General features: G+C 39.0%; 1 protein-coding gene across 10 annotated transcripts in view; it reads left to right on the forward strand.

Annotated features, from left to right (window-relative positions):
* The window catches only part of thrb (thyroid hormone receptor beta), a 498,010-nt gene that overhangs the window by 368,064 nt on the left and 105,377 nt on the right, over positions 1–24,569 (forward strand). For all 10 annotated transcript variants that reach the window (XM_079878990.1, XM_079878987.1, XM_079878979.1 and 7 more), the window contains 3 exons: positions 16,660–16,711; positions 16,830–16,894; positions 23,444–23,494. In XM_079878990.1, coding sequence (XP_079735116.1) covers positions 16,888–16,894; positions 23,444–23,494 — 58 coding nt within the window. In that variant the 5' untranslated portion in view covers positions 16,660–16,711; positions 16,830–16,887. The remainder of the gene's footprint in view (positions 1–16,659; positions 16,712–16,829; positions 16,895–23,443; positions 23,495–24,569) is intronic.

Raw genomic sequence — 24,569 nt, forward strand, 5'->3', positions numbered from 1 at the left:
GGGCGGGCTTTATACGATGATGGACAGATGAGCAACGGTAACGTAATCATCCACGTCATCAACGAGCGGTTGGGTTGAATACAAATGACTGCCGCTGGAGAATTGAGATTTCACGAGTTCACGCTTACAAATAAGTCAGATAGAATAAATCCATATTTGGCGTGCTGTCTGAGGAGAGGGCTCGGGCTCGGGCTCGGGCTCGGTATGTGGCCCGAACCCAAAGTAGGCTACTCCCCCCGTATTCCTGGCTGTGGAAGGACAAGCTGAGAGTGAGTGGAGGGATGCTGAAAACTGTCAAGGAATGTTAGGTGAGTTGACAGAGTGAATAATATGCTTCCTCTCATGCTGATAGTGTAGACATTGTGTTTGATGACAAGTTGATTGGATTGATTATGTGAACGTGCTCCTGCCGAACTTTGTTTATGAAACATCATGTGTAAATTCCGCCATTGCGTCTGTTATAGAAGATATCGACAGCGCATTCATTTTAAAAGAGGAAAAGAGAACCGCGATCAAGGCATTTGTCGATCGGAAAGATGAATGAAAACTTACTCCGTTGCTCTGATTGGTTGTAGGTCTATCCAATTGAGTGCAGAGGCATTTTCTTTCCTGGTTCGGTTGAAACACGCCCTATAATCAAAGCTCAATGGACCAGTATCAGACTCACATTCTGACTAGAATCTGAGTATGACGACGTCAGGCTATTGATCTATATATATATATATATGTATGTATGTATGTATATGTATACTATATATATATATAGTTGATGTGTTATGTTGTTATTTATGTTAAAGGGCACCTATTATGCAAAATTCACTTTTACATGGTGTTTGAACATAAATGTGTGTTGGCAGTGTGTGAGCAAAACCACCCTAGAATGATAAAAATCCACCCAGTGTTTTTTTTACAATCTCAATAAATCATAAGCACTGTCTCAGAATGAGCTGTTCTCAGATTCGACGCAATGTGACGTAGAATTGAGCAGGCCCCTCCCACGACTGTTGAGTGTCACTGGTGAGTGAGCTGGACACAGAGTCCGCCATTGTTCGACGCTTGAGCAGCTGTAGACAAGAATGTCTCCTAAGCAATTGAGGTGTGTTGTTGATGGATGTAAGAATGAACATAGCAGTCTTCATTTACTCCCGTTGTTACTCAAGGATGGATCTGTACTGTTTGTGATCAAGCTTACACTCTCCGGAGCAACAGGCCTAACGTGACTGGACACGGAAGAAATGAAAGTGCGAGCGTGCTCTTTATGACAGCTCTTCGAGTCATTTTACGGATATAAGGTTTACCAGTTTATTTAGCACCCACTGAAAAGGTGTGTATATTTGTTTACTGTTAGTTGTAACGAGTGTTTTGTGTACTTCGCTGTGTATGTTGTTGATAATGAGAGAGAGAGAGAGAGTTTATGGATAAGACTTTAATGCGCACTTCTTATACTGTTTATTCAGCTCTTACAGAGATTCTCTGGAGTAAAACTAACGCTCATCTTTTGTGTTGTAGGATTGAGTGCGAAACAAACACAAATGAATCTTCCAGGTGAATTGTTCAAACATAATTTCTCACAGAACTGAACATTCCAGACACCAAATCACCAACCCCAGAGCCATAAAAGAAGGCTCCAGCCAGCCAGTCTCCGTTGACCAACGAAAACCCCCAGCTAAGAACTTTATGGCCATGCAAGCTTCAAAGAAGATGAGCCCAACTAAAGAAAGAACTGGTCAATGTAAGATAGCTTGGAAAAGAATGATTGGCTCAGAGATAGCACAATTCAGCCCGATCAAGATAACAGCAGAAGCTGCTCGAGCCCACAACATTCCAGACCCCTCCTTAAGGACCTCTGATAGACCTCAGGGTGTAAAATCGTTTCAAACCACAGAACTGAGATTTTACCTATAACATAAATAAAATCATTCAAGAACAATTTTCAATGGACTTATAGATCAAGCATCATGCAACGACATGATTCTATATTGTTCCTACAATAGATGGGTGTATCTGATATGCTTAGATGCCATACAATTCATGTAATTGTTATAATTGTTAGATGTTTGAATGAAAATGTGTTGTGTTTCATATCAATATTATCGTATGTTCTTAATTCAAAGGATGGCTTGATTGAAATCTGTGGAAAATGTTTCTGATTCTTATAATAGTAATAATGTCTTAGCTGTGGCCTCTGTACTCTTTGCTAGAGCTTAGAGAGTAAGGAGAGCACAGATAAGCTTGATTTATGATAAGAAGTGAAGAGAACACCACCTCCTAAATAAAGACAGTGTCTAATTGGTTAGAACTGATCCAGGAGGCTGGGCGGACATTTGAGTTTAAAATCTTAACACCAGAACAAAGTTGAGAGTTTTAGTGCAGAACCAAAAATGCAGCGGGAGATGAAGATCTAAACCAGACAAGTAACCATGTAAAACGCGCAGACGAAATAACCCAAATCAAGATCTGAAGAACATGGGTTAAACAGCTTCATTCAAGCCATCATCTACTCCTCTCAATTTCCTTTCTTTTCTTAGTTTCCTTTCTTTTCCGTTGTGAGTCTCGGTTCTAAGTTAAGTTTTGCGACAAGATTTCGAGCCACGTTTCTTCTGCAAAGCCAGCTTCAAACAAAGACTTTCATTCCGCCAGCACGCCACGTGACTGACCACGTGACCCAGACATCAGGCACTCGGAGACCAGCCAACGAACGGACCGGGAAAACCCCTTTCACGCAACAAAAAGGGAATCCCCAAAAGCAAAGACAAGCAAGTACTGCCTCCAGACTCTTAAACTGAACTGGTGTATTTGATACAGATTTAATAATCTAGGAAACGATAAAAGGGTTAAACTAATGATTGATGGTTCATTCAGGTTGTGTTTTATAAGTGCATAGAAACTTGGGATTACATCATCTCACTCTTAAACTCACTCTTAAAACTTAATCTTTCCTTACTCTCTTTCTTTCTGCAACGCGTATGAATGTGTGTGTGTCTGTGTTAGATATTAGTTATGTGTTAGAATAATCAATAAAGTCTTGTTTGTATTTTAAAGAGAAATATTACTTGTGTTATTGTGCTTACAAATTTAATGTCTTAAACTTCTGATCTAAGTGACCTTGCTAACTATATAGTGTTTCACTATAGTTCGGATATTTATATCCGTTGCAGAGTTGATAGTTACAGCCAGTTCAAATGAACCGCGAACGAGTCATTTGCTCGGTTGTAATAAGTGACTCTTTTGAATTCCCTATAAATTAATTAATAAATCCTTTGAGCTAAATTGTAATCACTACAAATTACAAATATCCTACAGTGTTATGTACAATAAACTTCACTGAACTCGTCAGTTTGGTCATCATTCGGACGGGTTTTGCTACAGCTTGTATTAGTGGATAAAAGCAGATGACAAATAAGTTATAACCATAATTAAACTAAACTATACCTGTTCTATGTCCATAAAGCATCTATTCTCTGGCTCTGTGGGCATTATTGTCCGACTCCGAGTCGAAATGAACACCGCAACTGAGAGTTTCTGATATTATCAGATGAGATTGTCCTGACTCTTAGCGCGAGCTCGTGAGGCTCCGCCCCCTGTGCCGTGCAGCAGCAGCAGTTAATTTGCATTTAAAGGGCACACACTAAAACAGCGCGTTTTTCTGAGCCCCAAAAAATTACAATTTAAACATGCTGTAAAAAATGATCTGTTGGGTATTTTGAGCTAAAACTTCACATACATACTCTGGGGACATCAGAGACTTATTTTACATCTTGTGAAAAGTCATAATAGGTGCCCTTTAAAGCGATACTCCACCCTAAAATTACCTTTTCTAAAAAAAATCTACATTTACGTTCATCTGAAGAAAGAAAGTCATACACATCTGGAATGACATGAGGGTGAGTAAATGATGAGAGAATTCAAATTTTTGTTTGGAGTGTCCCTTTAATTACTTGTTGTAAAGCAATTTTGAGCATAGGAAAGGCACTATTAACCCCTTACCTGACAGGGATCACTGGTGATCCCAGATTATTTTAGTTCAAAATATGTTTGAGCTTATATATCTCAATATTAATAACAGTCTGGTTAATTTTGAGTCTTGAACTATAAACTCTCAAGGGTTGGCTTTCTAAATGTATGTGTGTTATGTTTCTATTCAGAATTACTTATGAGCAGTAACCTTTTTATTTTGGGCATTTCATGTATGCAGCACTTGCCAAAATTGGGGGTGATGAGCAAGGGGTTAAACAACCCACATTTATAAGTTTCTTGTCATGACTTGTTGAGACTACTGAGAATATTTTTGAATAGTTTCTTAATTTCTCATACAGCATTTAATCAGATGTCAGATATCTACTGGTGAACCCATCTCGCTGGATTTTGCCATGTTTTGTAAAGACTAAAGAATACATTTACAATTGTTATGTTATACTCTAACACTGAGTTCACAGGTCTGTTGTTCACTTGTGTGTGTGTGTTTGTGTCTGTCATAAAACATTTCTGTTTTGGGGTTAAAGTCATGATTACCAGGACTTCTCTGAAGTTCTGAACTGCAAACCAAGAACACACATCGAGTACATCAAGAGAAAGGTGTTTCTTGAATTTGATTCATGTCTCTCGTTATATTTGTATATGGCAGTGTTTTCGCGTTTTTGTATGACACGTGTCCATTCTCACTGTCCTGTGAGCTTATATCAGTGTTAGCCAGCAGCCATATCTGGCCGTACTAGTTAGCCGTACCCCAATACTGGTTGCCCACTGAAGCTAAGCAGGGTTGAGCCTGGTCAGTACCAGGATGGGAGACCTCCTGGGAAAACTAGGTTGCTGCTGGAAGAGATATTAGTGAGGCCAGAAGGGGGTGCTCAACTCACCCTGTGGTCAGTGTGGGTCCTAATGCCCTAGTATAGTGATGGGAACACTATGTACTGTACTTCAGGTGAGATGTTAAACTGAGATCCTGACTAAAAATCCCAGGATGTCCTTCGTAAAAAAAGAGTAGGGGTGTAACCTCGGCATCCTGGCCAAATTTGCCCACTGGCCTCTGTCTATCAAGGCCTCCTAATCATCCCCATATATATATATATATATATATATATACACACTCACCTAAAGGATTATTAGGAACACCTGTTCAATTTCTCATTAATGCAATTATCTAATCAACCAATCACATGGCAGTTGCTTCAATGCATTTAGGGGTGTGGTCCTGGTCAAGACAATCTCCTGAACTCCAAACTGAATGTCAGAATGGGAAAGAAAGGTGATTTAAGCAATTTTGAGCGTGGCATGGTTGTTGGTGCCAGACGGGCCGGTCTGAGTATTTCACAATCTGCTCAGTTACTGGGATTTTCACGCACAACCATTTCTAGGGTTTACAAAGAATGGTGTGAAAAGGGAAAAACATTCAGTATGCGGCAGTCCTGTGGGTGAAAATGCCTTGTTGATGCTAGAGGTCAGAGGAGAATGGGCCGACTGATTCAAGCTGATAGAAGAGCAACTTTGACTGAAATAACCACTCGTTACAACCGAGGTATGCAGCAAAGCATTTGTGAAGCCACAACACGCACAACCTTGAGGCGGATGGGCTACAACAGCAGAAGACCCCACCGGGTATCACTTATCTCCACTACAAATAGGAAAAAGAGGCTACAATTTGCATGAGCTCACCAAAATTGGACAGTTGAAGACTGGAAAAATGTTGCCTGGTCTGATGAGTCTCGATTTCTGTTAAGACATTCAGATGGTAGAGTCAGAATTTGGCGTAAACAGAATTCATTAACATTACTTAATGCGTTATCTAACATCAACACATTGAGTGAACAATATATTTTTACAACATTAATTAATGTTTGTGGATGTTATTTAATACAAACACTTGATTGGTCATGTTTGTTCACTTCATTCATTGTGCATTAAATAATGTTAACATAAACAATGTTAACTTTTGATTTGAAAAATGTATTTTTAAATTAACCCCAAGGAGAATAATTGCTATTGTTTATTTTTAGGTCATTTTATCTAATGTTATCTAACAAATGGAATATTATTGTAAAGTGTTTTTAATACTACAGTTTCCATCTTTGTAACCATGATATACACTTTAATATATGTAAATTTAATCTAAATTAAGCTTTGGTACCGAAATTGGTACCGAGAACCGTGGATTTTCACTGGTATTGGTACCGAATACTGAAATGTTGGTACCGTGACAACACTAGTAGCTCTGTTAGCTCGGTAATTTAGACAATAGGCTGTTGACAGAGTAACGTTAACGTAGGTAATGGCTGTTATGTTATTTTCTTTTCAATGACGTTCCTTGTTACATGTTCATTGCTGGATTTATGGAAAAACATCAACCAATATTGCATATCCATAATTATTATAATGGATATAATTAAAGAATACTTACACTATAACGTAAATTAGAAGTGTAACGCAAAAAAAGAGGATTTTTACACCTATTTTGAATTTTACTCGAATACAAATACAAATACTTTTCCCCCCTCAACAAATACAAATACGGATACAAATACCGGCTGCTTTGCACACCCCTAATATATATATATATATATATATATATATATATATATATATATATATATATATGCTAATTGGCTTCATCACTCTCTGTCTCCTCTCCATCAATAAGCTGGTGTGTGGTGGGCGTTCTGGCGCAATATGGCTTCCGTCGCATCATCGATGCTACACATTGGTGGTGGTTGAGGAGATTCCCCCATTCTATGTAAAGCGTTTTGAGAAAAGCTCTATCTAAATTTAACGAATTATTATTATTAGTTAAAGGTACCTAATATAAACTCTTTTTCTAACTCATCCTTGTAACGTGTACAGTATGTTCTGTTTTAGTTTTGTTTTCAGAAGACCATAGCTTTCTTATGCAATGTACTAACAAATTTGATGGCAAGACATCAAAACGGTTCATGATCATTTGCAATGCTTTTGGATATTTGTAAATATTCTTTGATGAGATCAATTATAATATGATATAAAAGGCAATCTTTTAAAATCTACAAAACTGTTATACACATTTATTTGAAATTCAATTCAAATTTGAAATACATGAAAATTAGAGGATGTCAGAAGATTTTGGAACTTATATAGTCACATAAGTATAGTTATAGTTATAGTATATAACTGATGCAGAATGGCTGATATATGGGTATCGATATACCACATCTTAGCATAAGTTTATCTCAATACATTGTTCAGGTTTTCAGCCCTAAAATGCTCCTGAGTGTTGACCTTCTTTCTTACCTTCACCTTCCTTCTCTTCAGATTAAGTACAATATCTTGCTTAGGAACAGTACATATGGTCATTAATAATCCAAAACCTTGCAACAATTCGGAAAGAAGGTGGGGAAATGATATGAAACTGTCATGTAGTCATTTAACCTAGAAATGCTTCATAACAGTAGCTATGTTTCCAACCATCTATTTTTATGTGCATTTTGGGATATCATAAAAAAAAAAAAAAAAAAAAAAAAACGCTAAATGGAATGCGCCAAGAAGCACATAAATAAAAATGTGCATTACAAAAAAAAACATGTGTGCTCAATTGAGACAGATACAATTTTTTATCAAATAACAAGACTACTATGGAAACACATTTATCGAATAAATCCTAAGATGCACAACAAAACACTCATGTGACTTTGCCTCAACTGTTGATGTGCTTGGATAACTGTACTAATCAGCAGACCAATTTCAATGCGCAGCATATCAAATGTTTGTTTAATCATTCTGAAATGCCTGAGCCAAAGTCTGTCATCAGAATGATTTGGTATATTGACCTCCCAGTAGTGTTTCACATGATTTGCTTTCTTAAACAATAGGCATCCAAACACAAGATAAAATGACAGCGTTTATTGCATTTCGTCATTTTCGTCATTTATGCTGTAGGAAAAAAGAGTGGCTTCCCCGATTGCAGCAACTTTCATTTTTATTACAGATATTTTGTGCCAATTTCTCAGGAAGTTATGTTTTGTTTTTTGTTTTGTTGTTTTTTTTGAAAATGTTGCTTTATTCACAAATTTTTATGCGATTATTCCAATTTTGCACATAATTTAAATTTGCAACTTTGGATGGATTCACAGCTAGTGTATAAATAAAATGTTTGTACAAAATATTATATAAAATATTATCAACACCTTGGAATATTAATCAAGCAGACAGAATTGAAAATTCAACAATCCTATTATAAACAATACATTCTCCTGTATTAGTTTGTGGCTGGGGCATGGGAGAATTGGGGATTAGTAAATTCTGGGGGAAGGATTGTCATTTTATGTGTTTGAGACAAGTCAGGGAAATAAATAGATGTATGGCTGTGTGTGTTTTGTCTGTATTATTTTCTCAATGAAAACTGCTGTCCTAAATACCTGTCAGACACGTCTGAACACACATAAACATTCATAGAGCTAATAAATGTTTTTAATTGATATATTTTCACATAGTGTTAAATAAGGGGTTGAATAAAACACTGCACAAGAGACTGACCTCAGTACACACACAAATAATAACCTTTAAGATGGTGTGTGTCTGTAGGCGTTTCAAATATAAAGTTGGAGGAACCTTGCTGAATGCAAAGAAGATTGCACACATCCAGCATGTTGATAACTGAGACTCAGTGGGAATGAAATAAATAAAGTCGCTGATACCATCATCATTTATTTTGCATTTGCTGTCTGCATTGTCTAAGCAGTCAATCCACCAAAGGAATTATGCAAATCAAATAAATGTGAATTGATTAAACAAATTAGTACTAGTGTTTGCAGTTTGCATGAGTAGTGATTATGCTATACCATGTGTCAAAATTTGATTGATGGTGTTGGGAACTTATTATTCCTTCATCGAAGCAAAAACCAGGAGACTTGAGATGGATCTTATAAGCAGAAGAGATTTATTCTTCCAAGTAGTCTGTAGTTCATCATCATCATCAAGACTAACTCAAGACAGTTGCCTTGCAAATTTATAGACATTTAGGGGGAGGGATTTACATTGAGGTTGAACAAAGCATGCAAATTAAGTATACAGGTTTAGGTAAAACACCCTAGACTGAACGTCTGGCCAATCCTAATTCAATCAGCATAACAGTCTATTGCATTGCAAATTGCATAGACGAATCATTTGTGTGCTAATCCCATCAGTTTGAGTGATACTGGGACTCAAAGAGCCATTAAAGACAAAAGGTGCGTCTTGGGGCTACTGGCTCGAGCCATTAACGACAAAAGGTGACTTATAATAGAGAAAACAGGTCTGGCAGAAACTGTTGATACCATTATCCTAACCTAACCTTAAAATGCTAACTTCAATATACTCAACTTTTACTGTTGCAAACTAAATTAAACATTTAATAAATTTGTAATCCAACAATGGCTTCCGGTTGACCTTGACCTTCCGGTTGTCCTTCCGGCCTGTATTGTTATGGATTGCCCTATTGACCCTACCTATCCCTTCGATCATGTGTTTTGACAGGTTGACTGTTCACCTGTTTTCATTTAGCATACACCAGAGTTCAAACAGTCACTTTTTCAAAGGCCGAATGATTACGTGGTCAAAATTTCTCTTTTTAACATAAGAGTTAAAAAATGTACACGAGTCACGACGCATTGCATTATGCACCTGACCTGCCGGCTGATGAAGTATTTATTACATCAAGAAAACATGAATACAACACACTGCACTTGGATGAATACATTTATTAGATTTATTTAATAATATTACCAGTTCCATATTATCTTTATTAAAAAAATAAGACAATAAATTATATTATTTTTTTTAATTTGACTGCATTCTTGTCCATTTCTAAATGTTTACTTTTTGATTTATGAATTATAACAGACTGATGGGAAAAACATTATTTTGCTGTTACTTTTTTAAAATTTAGTTTTATTATTATTCAACAATTTATTTCTTTTTGTTAGTTTTTTATTAGTTGTAATTTTATATAAACATTTAACTTTTAAAATAAAGGTTTTACAACAACATCACCATCTTCTGTTATATTTGGGCCTCCATGCTCATCTATTTACAGTATATGATATTGGTGAAGGGGGCCCACATGAATATTTTTTCAGGGGGGCCCCAAATTCTCTAGCTACGGCCCTGTTTACAGGAGCCGCTGAGAGCGAGTTCCAGCTGATAACGGTCATAAAGTGCGAGATAAGGTGCAAGTTGCTAAACTAAACATTTCATATTTGACAGCTGTTTTGAGAAATGTTAAACAACAACAAAAATAATCAGGTAAACTAATCAACTTTTTTTCTAATTTCACCATTTTGAACTTAAAATAGGCCAGAGAACATAATGTTTTATATATGAATGTGAAATAACTGAATGGTTTTCAACTTTTGTGTGACAAACTTACACAGTCTTTTGTCTTCTCACTTTCAGCAAGGCCCACAATGCGCTCAGGAATGCGGAGGAGATGCTGACACATATCCTATATACAGTATATATAACAGCGCCTTCAAACTTTCTGTCATACCAACTTCAAAAGTCAAAAGCTTCTGTCAAAATCACATTATCAAAGACTAGCAAGGTCAATAGGGCAAACCATAACAACATACGACGGAAGGACACTGGAAGGTCAACCTGTCAAAACACATGATCGAAGGGATAGGTAGGGTCAATAGGGCAATCCATAACAATATAGGCCGGAAGGACAACCGGAAGCCATCAATCAAATTTTGACACATGGTATAGCATAATCACTACTTGCATGACACAACTCCCCAGCTCGTAGGCCATTTAGAACAGTGTGTTTTGCAGCATACAGCAGATCATCATGATCTGGCATACTTTGCCTAATGTATTACTACTGCCATGATCACGGAAAGATATCTGCACAATAAATTGTGATTATTGCTTCTTTTGATCAATTAAGAATGATCATCAGCATTTCCCGTTGGTTATCCTAAAAAAGACTAAATCTGCTGGCAAACCTGCTCAGTGATGACCTGTAATCTAAATATGGATCTTGACTGAATTGTTTGGGATTGTTGTTGTGGAATAGATGTACTTATGCAATCTCTGTGTCACAATACAAAGTCGTTGTTGTTTTAATAAAAAATAAATTAAAAAAAAAACATTAAAATAATTTGGAATTGTTGGAATTAATATTAGGAATTCATAGATTTTGAGAGAAGCTTCTTGTTTTACCTGTTTTCATAATGAAGAGAGTGTTTATTTAAATCATTAGCTAAATATAACAAATCAGGAAACTAGACAAGGTAAATTAAGCCATGTTTACGTTCTCTTTTTATTTGGGCTTATGTGAAAGTGCAATTCTTGATTAAATGAAAAGGGTTTACTTGACTTTTATGACAAAATTGTGATTAATCTCTGTTACCTTAAATTATCCGTTTGTTACTGTAAAGCCGCTTTGAAACAATCTACGTTGTTAAAAGCGCTATATAAATGAAGATGACATTAATCACGATTTTAAGCAAAATATTTATTATTATCAGTTCAATCATTATTGTGAAGCCCTCCTGGAAGATCTAAGATGGTTTAAATAAAATTCAGTTTACTGCCAACCTTTTCTGGTGCTAAAAGCACAATATTAACTGCATCAAGCAAAGAGTGCTACTGTTTGTGAATCCACTGCATTCTTTAATACAGCTCATTTAAAGAAGGCAGATTGCTGCAGAATTTTTGAAGCAGTGCTATGATTTTGTTGCAGCTGATTACGTTTGATTTGAGCTGAAATATTGCAGACTGAGTAATAACAATTTCTACCATTTTGCAATTTGTGTAATTGTAAGTTAACAGTTCTATATGTAATTCTCATCAGATCTACATTTCAAATACTAGTCATACATTTATTTGCACTACGCCCCTCCACTAACTGAACTAAGCTATCGATTGATGAAGGTGTATTCCCACATTGCATCTCAATAGTACAGGTGGAACAGTCAGGAAAATGTCAGTGCTGTGTGACAATTGAGCTGCTCATTCTATGCGAGACATTCATGTGTGTGGTTGTAGATGTACAGAGGTACGAGGAAACACAACGTGAAGGAAGTGTGGTGATAAGCTGCTTTAAAGAATGTAATTTCCTGGTAACTGCTTCTATAATGAAATGCAAGCATTTAACTGATTTCTGCTGAGGCTAAATTAGCTCCCTCTGTCTCTGCAATAAACAGGAACATAATTTATATTATAGGAAGGAGAAGTAAAAAAAATATAATATATACAGTATATATATATAGCTTTTCTGTTGCTCAAGTAGAGCGTTGGCGCTTGCAACGTCAAGGTCATGGGTTCGATTCCCAGGGAAAGCAAGAACCGATAAGAATGTAAATGTGTACCTTGAAATGCAATGTAAGTCGCTTTGGATAAATGTAAATATAACACTAAAGCACACATCCAACAGCTCCTTCAATTTCTGTCTCCCATAAATCTTTTCTTATTATTCTCGTATCTTTCAGAAATGGGTTTGAGTCTGTTTCCAGTGACTAAATTAAAGGTAGGGTAGGCAATTTCGAAGAAGCTAGCGATAGCAAGTCAGCTTTGAAAGCATAAGATCCCACCCTCCCTTCAGAGCGCTCTCCAAAGCAAAGGTAAACTAATACAATACAACAAGACAGAGGAAGGCGTCAGCTAACGCAACATTAAAAAGATACCATAAAAAGAGTAAAAACATTAATAAAGTACAATAGTAAAATCCTGTGTTATTGAGTTAATACATATAAAACACAAACCAACACATTCTCACATGTAAAAAGGTTATCCCATTTATTCTGGAATTTAAATCTTGCCAGTTTCACAACCAGAAGTTGTTGTGGCATGATTGATTCTCACTGTGAGTGACGACAACACACTAACCGTTCCAAGATGGTGGGCGTGCTAACATTTTTGGAGCAGTTGAATATGGCATCTGCGTATACAAATCTATGCTCAGGAGTCTCACTTATGGACTTTCTGAACGAAGGCACCCACTGGCGTCGAGTATAAATGAAACATTAATTACATGTGAGAGTTAGCGCTCCATAATGCTCACATTGTCCTATTTTGTGTACAAAAATAAATAAAATACTGCTCTCTAAAGATATTTGATGTGAACATACGATAATCCATACATTTTAATCCAAATGAGCACACTTTGGGACTAAAAAAACAGAAAGGCATTAGCAGTTAAAGTCCCCTTGTGGTGAAAAGCTTTTAATACTGTTTATATGTCTATGTGGTGATTTTAATATGCTTTAAGACAAACCATGTGCAAATTCATAAGTCAACACCATTGCTGAGTATTTTCTCCTTAAAACGGCAGTGAACCAAAAACGCGGTTGCTTTCAAGTCAGGTCAAGTCACAACAAAGTTGACAAATCTAGAAGAAAATAGCGTCATAGTCCAGTTTAAGTAAGTTCAGTGATGGTTCAGGTTCATTTTTGTTGTAAAATTGTTATTAATTTAGTTAATTTATATAAATAGCCGCTCTAGAGAAAACTGTGATTAATTAATAATTAATAATAATAATTTGTTACATTTATATAGTGCTTTTCTGGGTACTCAAAGCGTTTTACATATAGAAGGGGGAAATCTCCTCAACCACCACCAATGATGTCACTAGTGGTGTCATCGCTCAGCTCAGTTCAGTTCTCATATAATGGTGTCAATACAAGCAGATCAATAATATTGTTGAATTTTACATTGCTTTCCCCTACAAAAGCAAAGTTGACCGCAACTGCGGAATTTCACGTTAAGCGTTTTCTTTTTTAACAGGCTCTAAAGGAGGAAAATGCCCTTAACGTGAAACTCTGCACGTCACGTTCATATTCTATAGGCTCTAGTCTGTATATAGTTTCCCTCCCATAGAGCCTATTATAAATAAAACGCTTAACGTAGCTTAATGAATTAAGCACTCAAGAAATGCAATTCTTTGTGAAAGTCTGTGGCAGTTTGTGCAGCAAGTAGATTCTTGAACCAGAAGAGGAATTTTCTCTCTTATCCTTTTGAATCTAGGCAGTTGTGTTTTCCTTTCCCCGGAATGTAAGTTGATGGCTTTCAGTGGGAGGCTGGTCGGATAAAAGAATTCTAATGTACATTTGTACATCTTATTTTTTAGACATGTAGTAATAGTTACTCAGTGTGTTAATAAATGATTTATTAATACATATTCCTACTGTCATTAAAATTTACCACTGCCAACACTGGATTACAGGAGTGCCAAAATACAACAAATACATTTTTATGAAACAACAATAATATAATAAAATATTCCACAGTGTCAAAACTACCTCAGTACTAACTTTCAAACATTAGAGAACAGCACTGCAGATCGTGGACAAGTTTCAGTTCATTGATCAACTTTAGTTTGATTTAGTTTGATTTAGTGTGAAAACTTAGAAGATACTATCAAAGCCTTTAAGGCTTCCGGTAAGCTGCTGCCCTTAAAAACAAAAGTTAACTGACCAAGAATCTGGGGAAGTTTTCACAATAAATCTAACTAAATCAAACTAAAGTATTTTTACACTACAGAAATGTATTTTTATATCAGATTGCAGAGGCAAAGTTTTATTTTACTGCACAGTTATGTTTTCTGGTGTACAGGAATTGTTATTTTGTATGACATTGCAGAGGTTGTATTTTTTATTTTAAATCAAGTGTACAGTTATGAGGTTGAAGGCTGAACCCAATAGCAGACAGTTTGCAGGACACACTAGGTTTATTATATACAAATAACAGGGAAAACAAAGCCCACGAGGGGGGTAAAACAAGGACAGGGCAACGAGTGACTAAACTAGACTAAGACTTGACGTAACTAGACTACAAATAAACAGCTATTACAGAAACAGAACTCTCTCTTGACAGGGTACTCACAGTGAACAAAGTCTCACAATAACAGATAGCCAATAACATGTGACACCATAGCAGGTTTAACAATGAACCGACACAGGACAGCAAACACAAGGGGATTAAATAGGGAGAAACTAATGATGACAGCAGGTGACACAGGTAAAGCAATAATGACTAAACAAGGGTAACAAGGGGGCGGGGTTACGTGACGAGACAACGCAAGCACATGGCCCAAACAAAAGACCATGTGCTTGCACATAAAACATGGGTCTGTCATGATCCTGCCTCAAGAATTAAAGCGGGGGTGAAATGCTCATTTTCACTCAATCTCCTGTTAATCTTGAGTACCTATAGAGTAGTATTGCATCCTTCATATCTCCAAAACGTCTTTAGTTTTATTATATTTATAAGTTAAAGATTGGCTGTACCGAGTCTTTCCAGAAAAAACCGAGCGGCTGGGGGCGGGCCGTGTGGGCGGTGTGCTATAGCTGTGCTAACTGATCTAACAACAACACAGAGAGACATTTGAAGTAGTTTACTCACCGTGACTGCTCGATCCTTAAGCATTAGACGATCTGGGCTTTGTTTATAAAACAATCATCGTCGAAATGCAGGGAACAAAGAGTCGTGCACTGCACAACCTCCGTTGATGCTTCGAAAAAACAAACTCCATCCACTATTCCCTTAACGCTGGGTTCTTTGGGAATCTGTGCAGGGTTGTCTTGCCCTGCCAACCAAAAACCCACTTCTTTGGTGACATTGACTTCCCTAAAAGCCGAGCATAGCGCTTTGAGGTAACGTACTGCTTTCGCTCTCTTCTCTCTCTGGTCTGCGAGTGCGCGCGCGGCCGCGGAGAAGTGCCCTTAGGAGGACCCATATAAGGAAATTCCGCTCTATCTTACGTAAGACAGAGCCATACTCGAAAAAAACTTTCCGAAACTTGTGACAAACCGGAAGGAGTATTTTTGGAACAAAAATACTCCTTCAAACGTACAACTTAACTTTTGAAACTTTGTCCATGTTTAGCATGGGAATCCAACTCTTTAACAGTGTAAAAAACTCAGTATGCATGAAACAGCAATTCACCCCCCCCTTTAAAGAACATCAAGGACTAGATGGCAGGATCATGACAACAGTTGTACAGTTTAATTTTTTGCATCTTGAAATAAATATGTATATGTTCTGTATCACTCTGTGTTGTGTTTGTTTCTTTTTTCTGTTTAGAAGATAATTGAGCCTTTACATCTCCTTTGTAAAACCTTTACGGGGCATAAATAGTCCTCACTTTACATGAGCTCACAAAAAAAGTTAACTGACAACTACTAAATGTTTTGTAACTACCTGAATTAATCATGAATTACAATAGGAATACGTGAAGCAGTTATTAACACACTGAGTAACTATTACTGTGTGTCTAAATAATATGTCTAAATAAACATTTAAATAGTTTATTAATCATTTACTTACACTTTCTAAATTATCTATGAACCACTGACAACTCCAAAATAACTGGTTTGTAAATAATGTAATACTTAATTTAGAAATTATAAATTGATCATTATTAAAGTATGAAAATACAATTATTAAACAAATCAAGAATAAAGCATTTATAGCTGTATCTATATAACTGCATACTAGTGTCTATTAAAGGGACAATGCGTTATAAATAATGAATTAACTATTTACTAATGCTTAACTAATGATTCATAGAATGCAGATATTATAGTGTTTAGTGTAGTTTTTAGTGCTCCTCTTGTGTCCAATGTTTAATGAATATTGTTATTTACCCTCCTCTGATGAAGACCATTTCCTTGCATTATGTAAGTTTGACTCTCTCATTTTGTATGTCTTCCTCAGCCTCTGCTGGTCCAAACCACTCTGGAACGACTCCGATATCGCAAAGAACAAGGTGGGCCAAAGCAACTTTCTTTTTGAGCCACAGGCAAAATTTTTACTGCATTCATTACTGCTCTGTTTTTCTTCTTATTTCTCGTTCTTCTTTTGACTTTATTCTGTTTGTCTGTCAGATATCAGCGAGTCTGTGGATGACAAGAGAATGAAGTTTAAGGTCTAATATACAGCAGTATGTCAGGTAATGTCATAAAAATCTAAAACTCGCTAGACACTTCAGCTCTGTTCCAAAACCTATAAAGTCTGCATAGACAGCTAGGCAGCATCCCATGGATTTTTATTTTATTTTATTCGGAACAATTTGATGTTCCACCATCAAAAGAGAAAATAATTTTCTTTGTTTCTCTGTTACATTTTGTATGTGTACAGTTACAGTATGTTCCGGGTTAGTTTGAACCAGAACACACATTCCGTTCCATTTAGCGAATGTACAAATAGAGTTTTCGTTGATTTATTAAAGAATTGAGAAGTATCATCGGGTAATCTTTATTATATCTACTGTACATTTGTTTTATGTTGTTTTTAATTTTAACTACTTCCAGTATAACTTCAAGGTCTTTGTGCTCCCCAACCTCTAAAATCCCAATTCAAACCCTGCACATAAATTATTTGAAACACTCAGCAACTTGCTTATGAGACTCGCATTATGGCTGCACAGTTCATCAAATAAATAATCAAGATTACCATGCCATCCATTGGCCCAACGACAGAATCCAACGGTGTGGGCGAAGGTATAATGCGTGTATGTCTTTTCAGTGCTCCATTGAGGTTCACTTTATTTATTAGAATTTAGTTTCAATATTACTTTAGCTCTACGCTTAATCTGACTCCAATTTCAAATGATAATCAAATTTAGATTGTGCTTCTTATTAGAAAATAATCATAAATATTGATTATGATTTAATTTAGATCTTTGATTATTCTGGGTATTATTCGTTCATTAAGTACTACGGAGCCCCTGAGGGGACCTTTGCCAAAAAAAAAAAAAAAAAACTATATATATATATATATAAAGACTTTCGCATGCTCACGAGAAACTTTCGCGTACTCACGCATTTTATATATATATATATTTTTTTTTTGCAAAGGTCCCCTCAGGGGCTCCGTAGTACGGTTTTATGGACTAAAAAAAACCAACAATCATTTTCAAGCTTTAATTAATTTTTATTTTGCACTCCTGGAATGATTTATTCTTTCCAAACAAAGCTATTCAAATTATCTGGTGAACTTTCCTGTATTTCTTCAGATCGCAATATATATATCTCAGAAAAAGTAAATAATGCCATGTCGGTTTTTTCCAATAATGCGCAGCCCTAATTAAAATATTGGGGATAACGGTAGTGTCACAGTGTGGTACAGGCAGAAGAAGACGAGGGAGAATCAAAAGTTCCAATGCAAACTTTACTAACAATATAATACAAATAGGTACAGACAGGCAGAAGGTACACACATACTTAGTTGGACAGTGATTGGACCAAGACTGACTGAACTACAGTAAATTGAACTAAATACAAAAACTGATGAATACTGATTGACAGAACACAGTTGACATAGATGATGATGAACTAACACAAGTGATACAGATGAACTGATAATGTCACGATCCACACACAGGAAACAAGAGAGATCCAATTTGCAGTATTTTATTTTAAGGGTAATCCGTACTCACAACCAGTCCAGGCAAAGGTCAAATCCAAAAAGGCAATCCAAAACATAAAAGGTAAACACAGGCAAACAGACTAGAATATAAACAGAAGTGTGGGGACAAAGACAAGGACTCCGTGACAAACACTAAAACAGACAGGGTATATATACACAAGGAAATAACAATGCTAATGGGGAACAGGCTGAGTGCAATGATAAGTGATAAGGGACAGCTGAGTGCAATGAAAAGACAAGGATCATGGGGGATGTAGTTCAAGAGTGTGATGGACACCGTGGGGAAGGAGGACATCTAGTGGTGACCCAAGGAACATAAACCAGACACTGTGACATAACCCCCCTTCTACGGAGCGGCTACCAGACGCTCCAAGACGTGACAGACAAACAAAAGTCCAGGCGGGAGGTGGACTGGTGGAGGATCAGGGGGAGGGATGGGGGGCCAGGTCCATGGAGGGAAATGGGGACAGGGAGTGACAGTTCATCTGGCGGCCAGGGCGGAGCAGAGAGTCCATCGGGCGGCCAGGGCGGAGCAGACAGTCCATCGGGCGGCCAGGGCGGAGACTTTCCCTCGGGCGGCCAGGGCGGAGACTTTCCCTCGGGCGGCCAGGGCGGAGACTTTCCCTCGGGCGGCCAGGGCGGAGACTTTCCCTCGGGCGGCCAGGGCGGAGACTTTCCCTCGGGCGGCCAGGGCGGAGACTCTCCCTCGGGCGGCCACGACCCCTCGGGCGGTGGAACTGGCACCACCGGCTCAGGAACAGGAACTGGCACCAACGGCTCAGGCACTGGAACTGGCACCAACGGCTCAGGCACTGGAACAGACTCCACCGGCTCAGGAACTGGAACAGACTCCACCGGCTCAGGAACAGGAACAGACTCCACCGGCTCAGGAACTGGAACAGACTCCACCGGCTCAGGAACTGGAAACGACCCCTCGGGCGGTGGAACTGGCACCACCGGCTCAGGAACAGGAACCAACGGCTCAGGCACTGGAACTGGCACCAACGGCTCAGGCACTGGAACTGGCACCAACGGCTCAGGCACTGGAACTGGCACCAACGGCTCAGGCACTGGAACTGGCACCAACGGCTCAGGCACTGGAACAGACACCACCGGCTCAGGAACTGGAACAGACTCCACCGGCTCCGGAACTGGAACAGACTCCACCGGCTCAGGAACTGGAACAGACTCCACCGGCTCAGGAACTGGAACAGACTCCACCGGCTCAGGAACTGGAAACGACCCCTCGGGCGGTGGAACTGGCACCACCGGCTCAGGAACAGGAACTGGCACCAACGGCTCAGGCACTGGAACTGGCACCAACGGCTCAGGAACTGGAACAGACACCACCGGCACTGGAACTGGCACCAACGGCTCAGGAACTGGAACAGACTCCACCGGCTCAGGAACTGGAACAGACTCCACCGGCTCAGGAACTGGAACAGACTCCACCGGCTCAGGAACTGGAACAGACTCCACCGGCTCAGGAACTGGAACAGACTCCACCGGCTCAGGAACTGGAACAGACTCCACCGGCTCAGGAACTGGAACAGACTCCACCGGCTCAGGAACTGGAACAGACTCCACCGGCTCAGGAACTGGAACAGACTCCACCGGCTCAGGAACTGGAACAGACTCCACCGGCTCAGGAACTGGAACAGACTCCACCGGCTCAGGAACTGGAACAGACTCCACCGGCTCAGGAACTGGAACAGACTCCACCGGCTCAGGAACTGGAGCAGACACCACCGGCTCAGAAACTGGAGCAGACACCACCGGCTCAGAAACAGACACCACCGGCTCGGCGGCAGCCATCTTGTCCGAAGACACAGGCTCGGCAGACGTGACTTGAACAGGCTCGGAGGCGGCCATCTTGTCCGAAGACACAGGCTCGGCTGCGGCCATCTTGTCCGAAGACACAGGCTCGGCAGACGTGACTTGAACAGGCTCGGAGGCGGCCATCTTGTCCGAAGACACAGGCTCGGCAAGCGTGACGTGAACAGGCTCGGCGGCGGCCATCTTGTCCGAAGACAAAGGCTCGGCGGCGGCCATCTTGTCCGAAGACAAAGGCTCGGCGGCGGCCATCTTGTCCGAAGACACAGGCTCGGCGGCGGCCATCTTGTCCGAAGACACAGGCTCGGCGGCGGCCATCTTGTTCGGAGACACAGGCTCGGCGGTGGCCATCTTGTCCGGAGACACAGGCTCAGCGGCGGCCGGCAGGGTGAGCAGCTTGGACGGGGCCGGCAGGGTGAGCTGCTCGAGGACAGCCTCCAGGATGACAGCGGGCTGTTCGGGGACAACCTCTGAGACGACAGCAGGCTGCTCGAGGACGACCTCCTGGACGACAGCGGGCTGCACGGGCGCGGCCTCCGGGATGACAGCGGGCTGTTCAGGCACGACCTCTGGAACAATAGTCTCGGCAAAAAGAGACTCTGGTCTGGCGGACTGGGGAATTGATAGCGCTGAGACCTGTGAAATTCCCAGCCTATCGGCTGTTCAGACAGATGCCAGCGGCTGATCGGCCAGCTTGGATATCAGTCCACTCCACCCTCGGACGGGTCCAATGGAGGCAGCCATGCTGGCTGATGAGGCAGTCCATGGAGGGTCTCGCTTTGCGGCCGACAGAGACACTGGCTCGGCGGTGGCCATCTTCTCCAGAGACACAGGTGCAGGGTCCGCCCTCCCGTCAGGAAACGCAGATGTGGACTCAGTCATCCTGTCAGAAAAAACAAACCGGTCTGACATAATCCACCGGCTACGTCTCTGCAGATAATTAGTGAACCCCCAGCAGTCCAGAGTCTCCAGCCCCATCATCTCACAGCGAGGTAATGGGTTATCAAGGCAATTATTAAAAAGGTCTTTTAGTGCCGCCTCATTGTATCCCATACCTCTTGAGAGAGTCCAAAAAAATTGAGCTAGTCCACCCACCGACTGTCCCTGTTGGCGTAAAGCCATTAAATTACTGAGTCGTCCCCTCCTCTCTTCTTTGGTGGTAGGGGGACAGATTCGGAAACCCGTACTGCTGGATCCTTGCATGACGGAGTCCTTCTGTCACGATCCACACACACACAGGAAACAAGAAAGATCCAATTTGCAGTATTTTATTTTAAGGGTAATCCATACTCACAACCAGTCCAGGCAAAGGTCAAATCCAAAAAGGCAATCCAAAACATAAAAGGTAAACACAGGCAAACAGACTAGAATATAAACAGAAGTGTGGAGACAAAGACAAGGACTCCGTGACAAACACTAAAACAGACAGGGTATATATACACAAGGAAATAACAATGCTAATGGGGAACAGGCTGAGTGCAATGATAAGTGATAAGGGACAGCTGAGTGCAATGAAAAGACAAGGATCATGGGGGATGTAGTTCAAGAGTGTGATGGACACCGTGGGGAAGGAGGACATCTAGTGGTGACCCAAGGAACATAAACCAGACACTGTGACAGATAAAGGTTGTCATGGAAACAAATAAGTGATGGGAAAACAGAACAAAGGAAGACGTGACTAATACAAATAAACACTGACACGTGACAGGTAGGGGATATAATCAACAATAATAACAGATATTAAAACAAATTTTTTTGTCATAATTGTGCAGCCAAATGAGAAACACACAAGAGACACTACTTGATCAGTTCCTTTAGAGTTTGGTGTTAGATTTTAGGGTAAAATTGTCAATTTTTGATTATGTTCATTATTGAATGAAACATTTTTCTCAAAAATGGATTCTGGGATTGCCTTCTCCAAAAAGAATAAATAAAATTTCTAGGTTTTGAAACAGAGCTATTATCGGTATTGTATCAGTAGATATATTTGATGTCTGTTCTAGCTAGTTGAAGTATAATAAATAAAACAGTAACCATTGTTGCAATACAATATTTGACATTTTATTTGACCTAATTCCTGTGTCTGTAATCTAAGTATAAATGTGCATGTTCTGTTATCATATAGTTTCCTTTGTGTTTAGCAAGCTGCACATCTTCCTTAGAATGTGATCTTTAAACTGAATCGTGCATGTCAGACTTTCTCAGTTTGCTAATTGCCTTATCTCAACACATTCTTTTTCTTATGAAACAGCACGAAAAACATTGCCTCACACTACATATTCGCTCAGACACAGATATATACCAGCATTCTCTTCCTGTGATGTACATCTGTTTTTGTGACATTAATACTGAGAACATAATCCTGGATGACAAGAGTACCAAAAAGTCTCTTTTTCTGTTTGCTGTCTTCAGGGCTCAATAATAAGGATTTTTTTCTACTGGCCCAATCACAGTTCAGGCTTCACTAAAGAAAAAATAAATGAAAATTTTAACCTAAATTGGGTATTTAAAGTTTGTTCTGGTTCTTAAATGTGATTGGCTGATAGCCTTTCCAGCCATGCGATATTCTAGCAGTATCCCTAAGGGAACCTTTTGCCCATATGTATCACTCTGCTTGCTGCATTTCTCACAGTGAGTGTCATGGAAAATTAGCAAACCCACCATGATTTTACAAATAGTACTGTTTTTGTGTCACAGAATGTAGTTTTAAGAGTTTTTTTTTTGGTGAGAATGCAGTTATTTAGACCTCAAATGCGACTTATTTATAAACATAACACCTATTTGGCAATTTGTTATATATATATATATATTTATACAATTATTTAATTATGTCATCCGGATATCACAGACTCGCTCTCATGTTTCATAAAAATGCAGCTTTCTCCACGGAACAAAATATACCTAACAAAATATTTAAACTCAAGTCAATATGTTGTGTCTAATTATTTACTTATGTGGCAAAGCCATGTAATAAGCGGGATATTGTACATCCAGCCGGTTGTTATCGCAGAATAAACCCCTTTAGTGATTCTTCTCCAGTTTTCTACAACACACTGAAGGTACAATTGAATTGATCTCCAAACCGCTCTCACACTGGTCCCAGGTCATCAGACCATCCTTACTGTCGAGCCCTGAACTTGCTGTTTCCCAAATTGTGTGTTCGCAAGCTGTCTCTCTGTCTCGCTTTTTCTAAATGTCTTTATAATAAGGTTTAAAGTGCCTCTCCCATTTATTTTAGAGCAAGCAGACAAATGCACCTCCCGCTGGAAAGATGAGCCCATGCAGAATGGTACAGTAACACCCTCCATCAGCCATTTATTCTCATCTATCTCTCTCTTTCTTTCGTGAAGTGCTGTTATAGTGGGTGTTTGATGAGTGTTAACCTCATTTTACTTACTCATGTGACCTATTTCTGAGGGGAAATTCAATGAGAAAAGGCTTGATTTTGACTTGATTTTATTCACCTGCAATTGATTGGATGGTGAGAAGAGACTGACACATACCAGAAATGTGAGTTTGATGAAACAATGCTATTGGCTAACATGGCATAATCAAATAAAGTAATATCAGTGGTAAAATAAAGTTGACAAAGCAAGTTTTAGTATTACATATTTCTGTCCAATGACATGCACTGATTAATCATTTACATTCAGTTCAGAAACATGCACTAAAATAGTAAATAAGGTTGACTTCTAATTGTATTATTGACTGTGATTGTTCATGACTCATATGAAGTCGACATTGAAAGGATTCTTTTAAAGTTTTTAAAACATCTTCACCAAAGTCAATTTGATCAAATGTAAGGTCTTAAATATCAAATGGTATAACAAAAGTTATCATTTTAAGAGGTCTTAAATTTGGGTACAAAAAAAACAAAGGAATTGTGATACGGGTTAATGTGATTATTAAACTTAAAATGAATGGGATCATTCAACTAAACAAAAGACAATAATTTTATTGAAATGTGAACGCTGCACGTTTAAAGTCAAAACACAGCGCTGCTGCGTGTTCTACAGGTTCTTGCTTTCAGAGCAGGTCGTAATCATTATTGAATGTGTTGGAAACTTTTTCTTCATCGAAGCAAGAACCAGGAGAAATTGGGATCATGTTCAAGAAGTTATTCTTTATTGAGGACTTCGCATTGATGTGGCTGCTGTTCTTCCAAAGTCTAACTAACGTAACTTTACATGGTTTCTTTATAGGCATTTCAGTGGGCTGTACTTGAAGGTGCTGAACTTACACACAGCCTTTAGGGATGACAATAGAGGCAATTACCCCCAACTGAGATAATTGTACCTACCCAAATTGTATAAACAACACATGGTCACGAGAACTAAGACTTTGTAACATTCACACATAGTTCA

The sequence above is a fragment of the Squalius cephalus genome, assembly GCF_949319135.1.
Source record: "Squalius cephalus genome assembly, chromosome: 8".
NCBI classification, from domain to species: Eukaryota; Metazoa; Chordata; class Actinopteri; order Cypriniformes; family Leuciscidae; genus Squalius; species Squalius cephalus.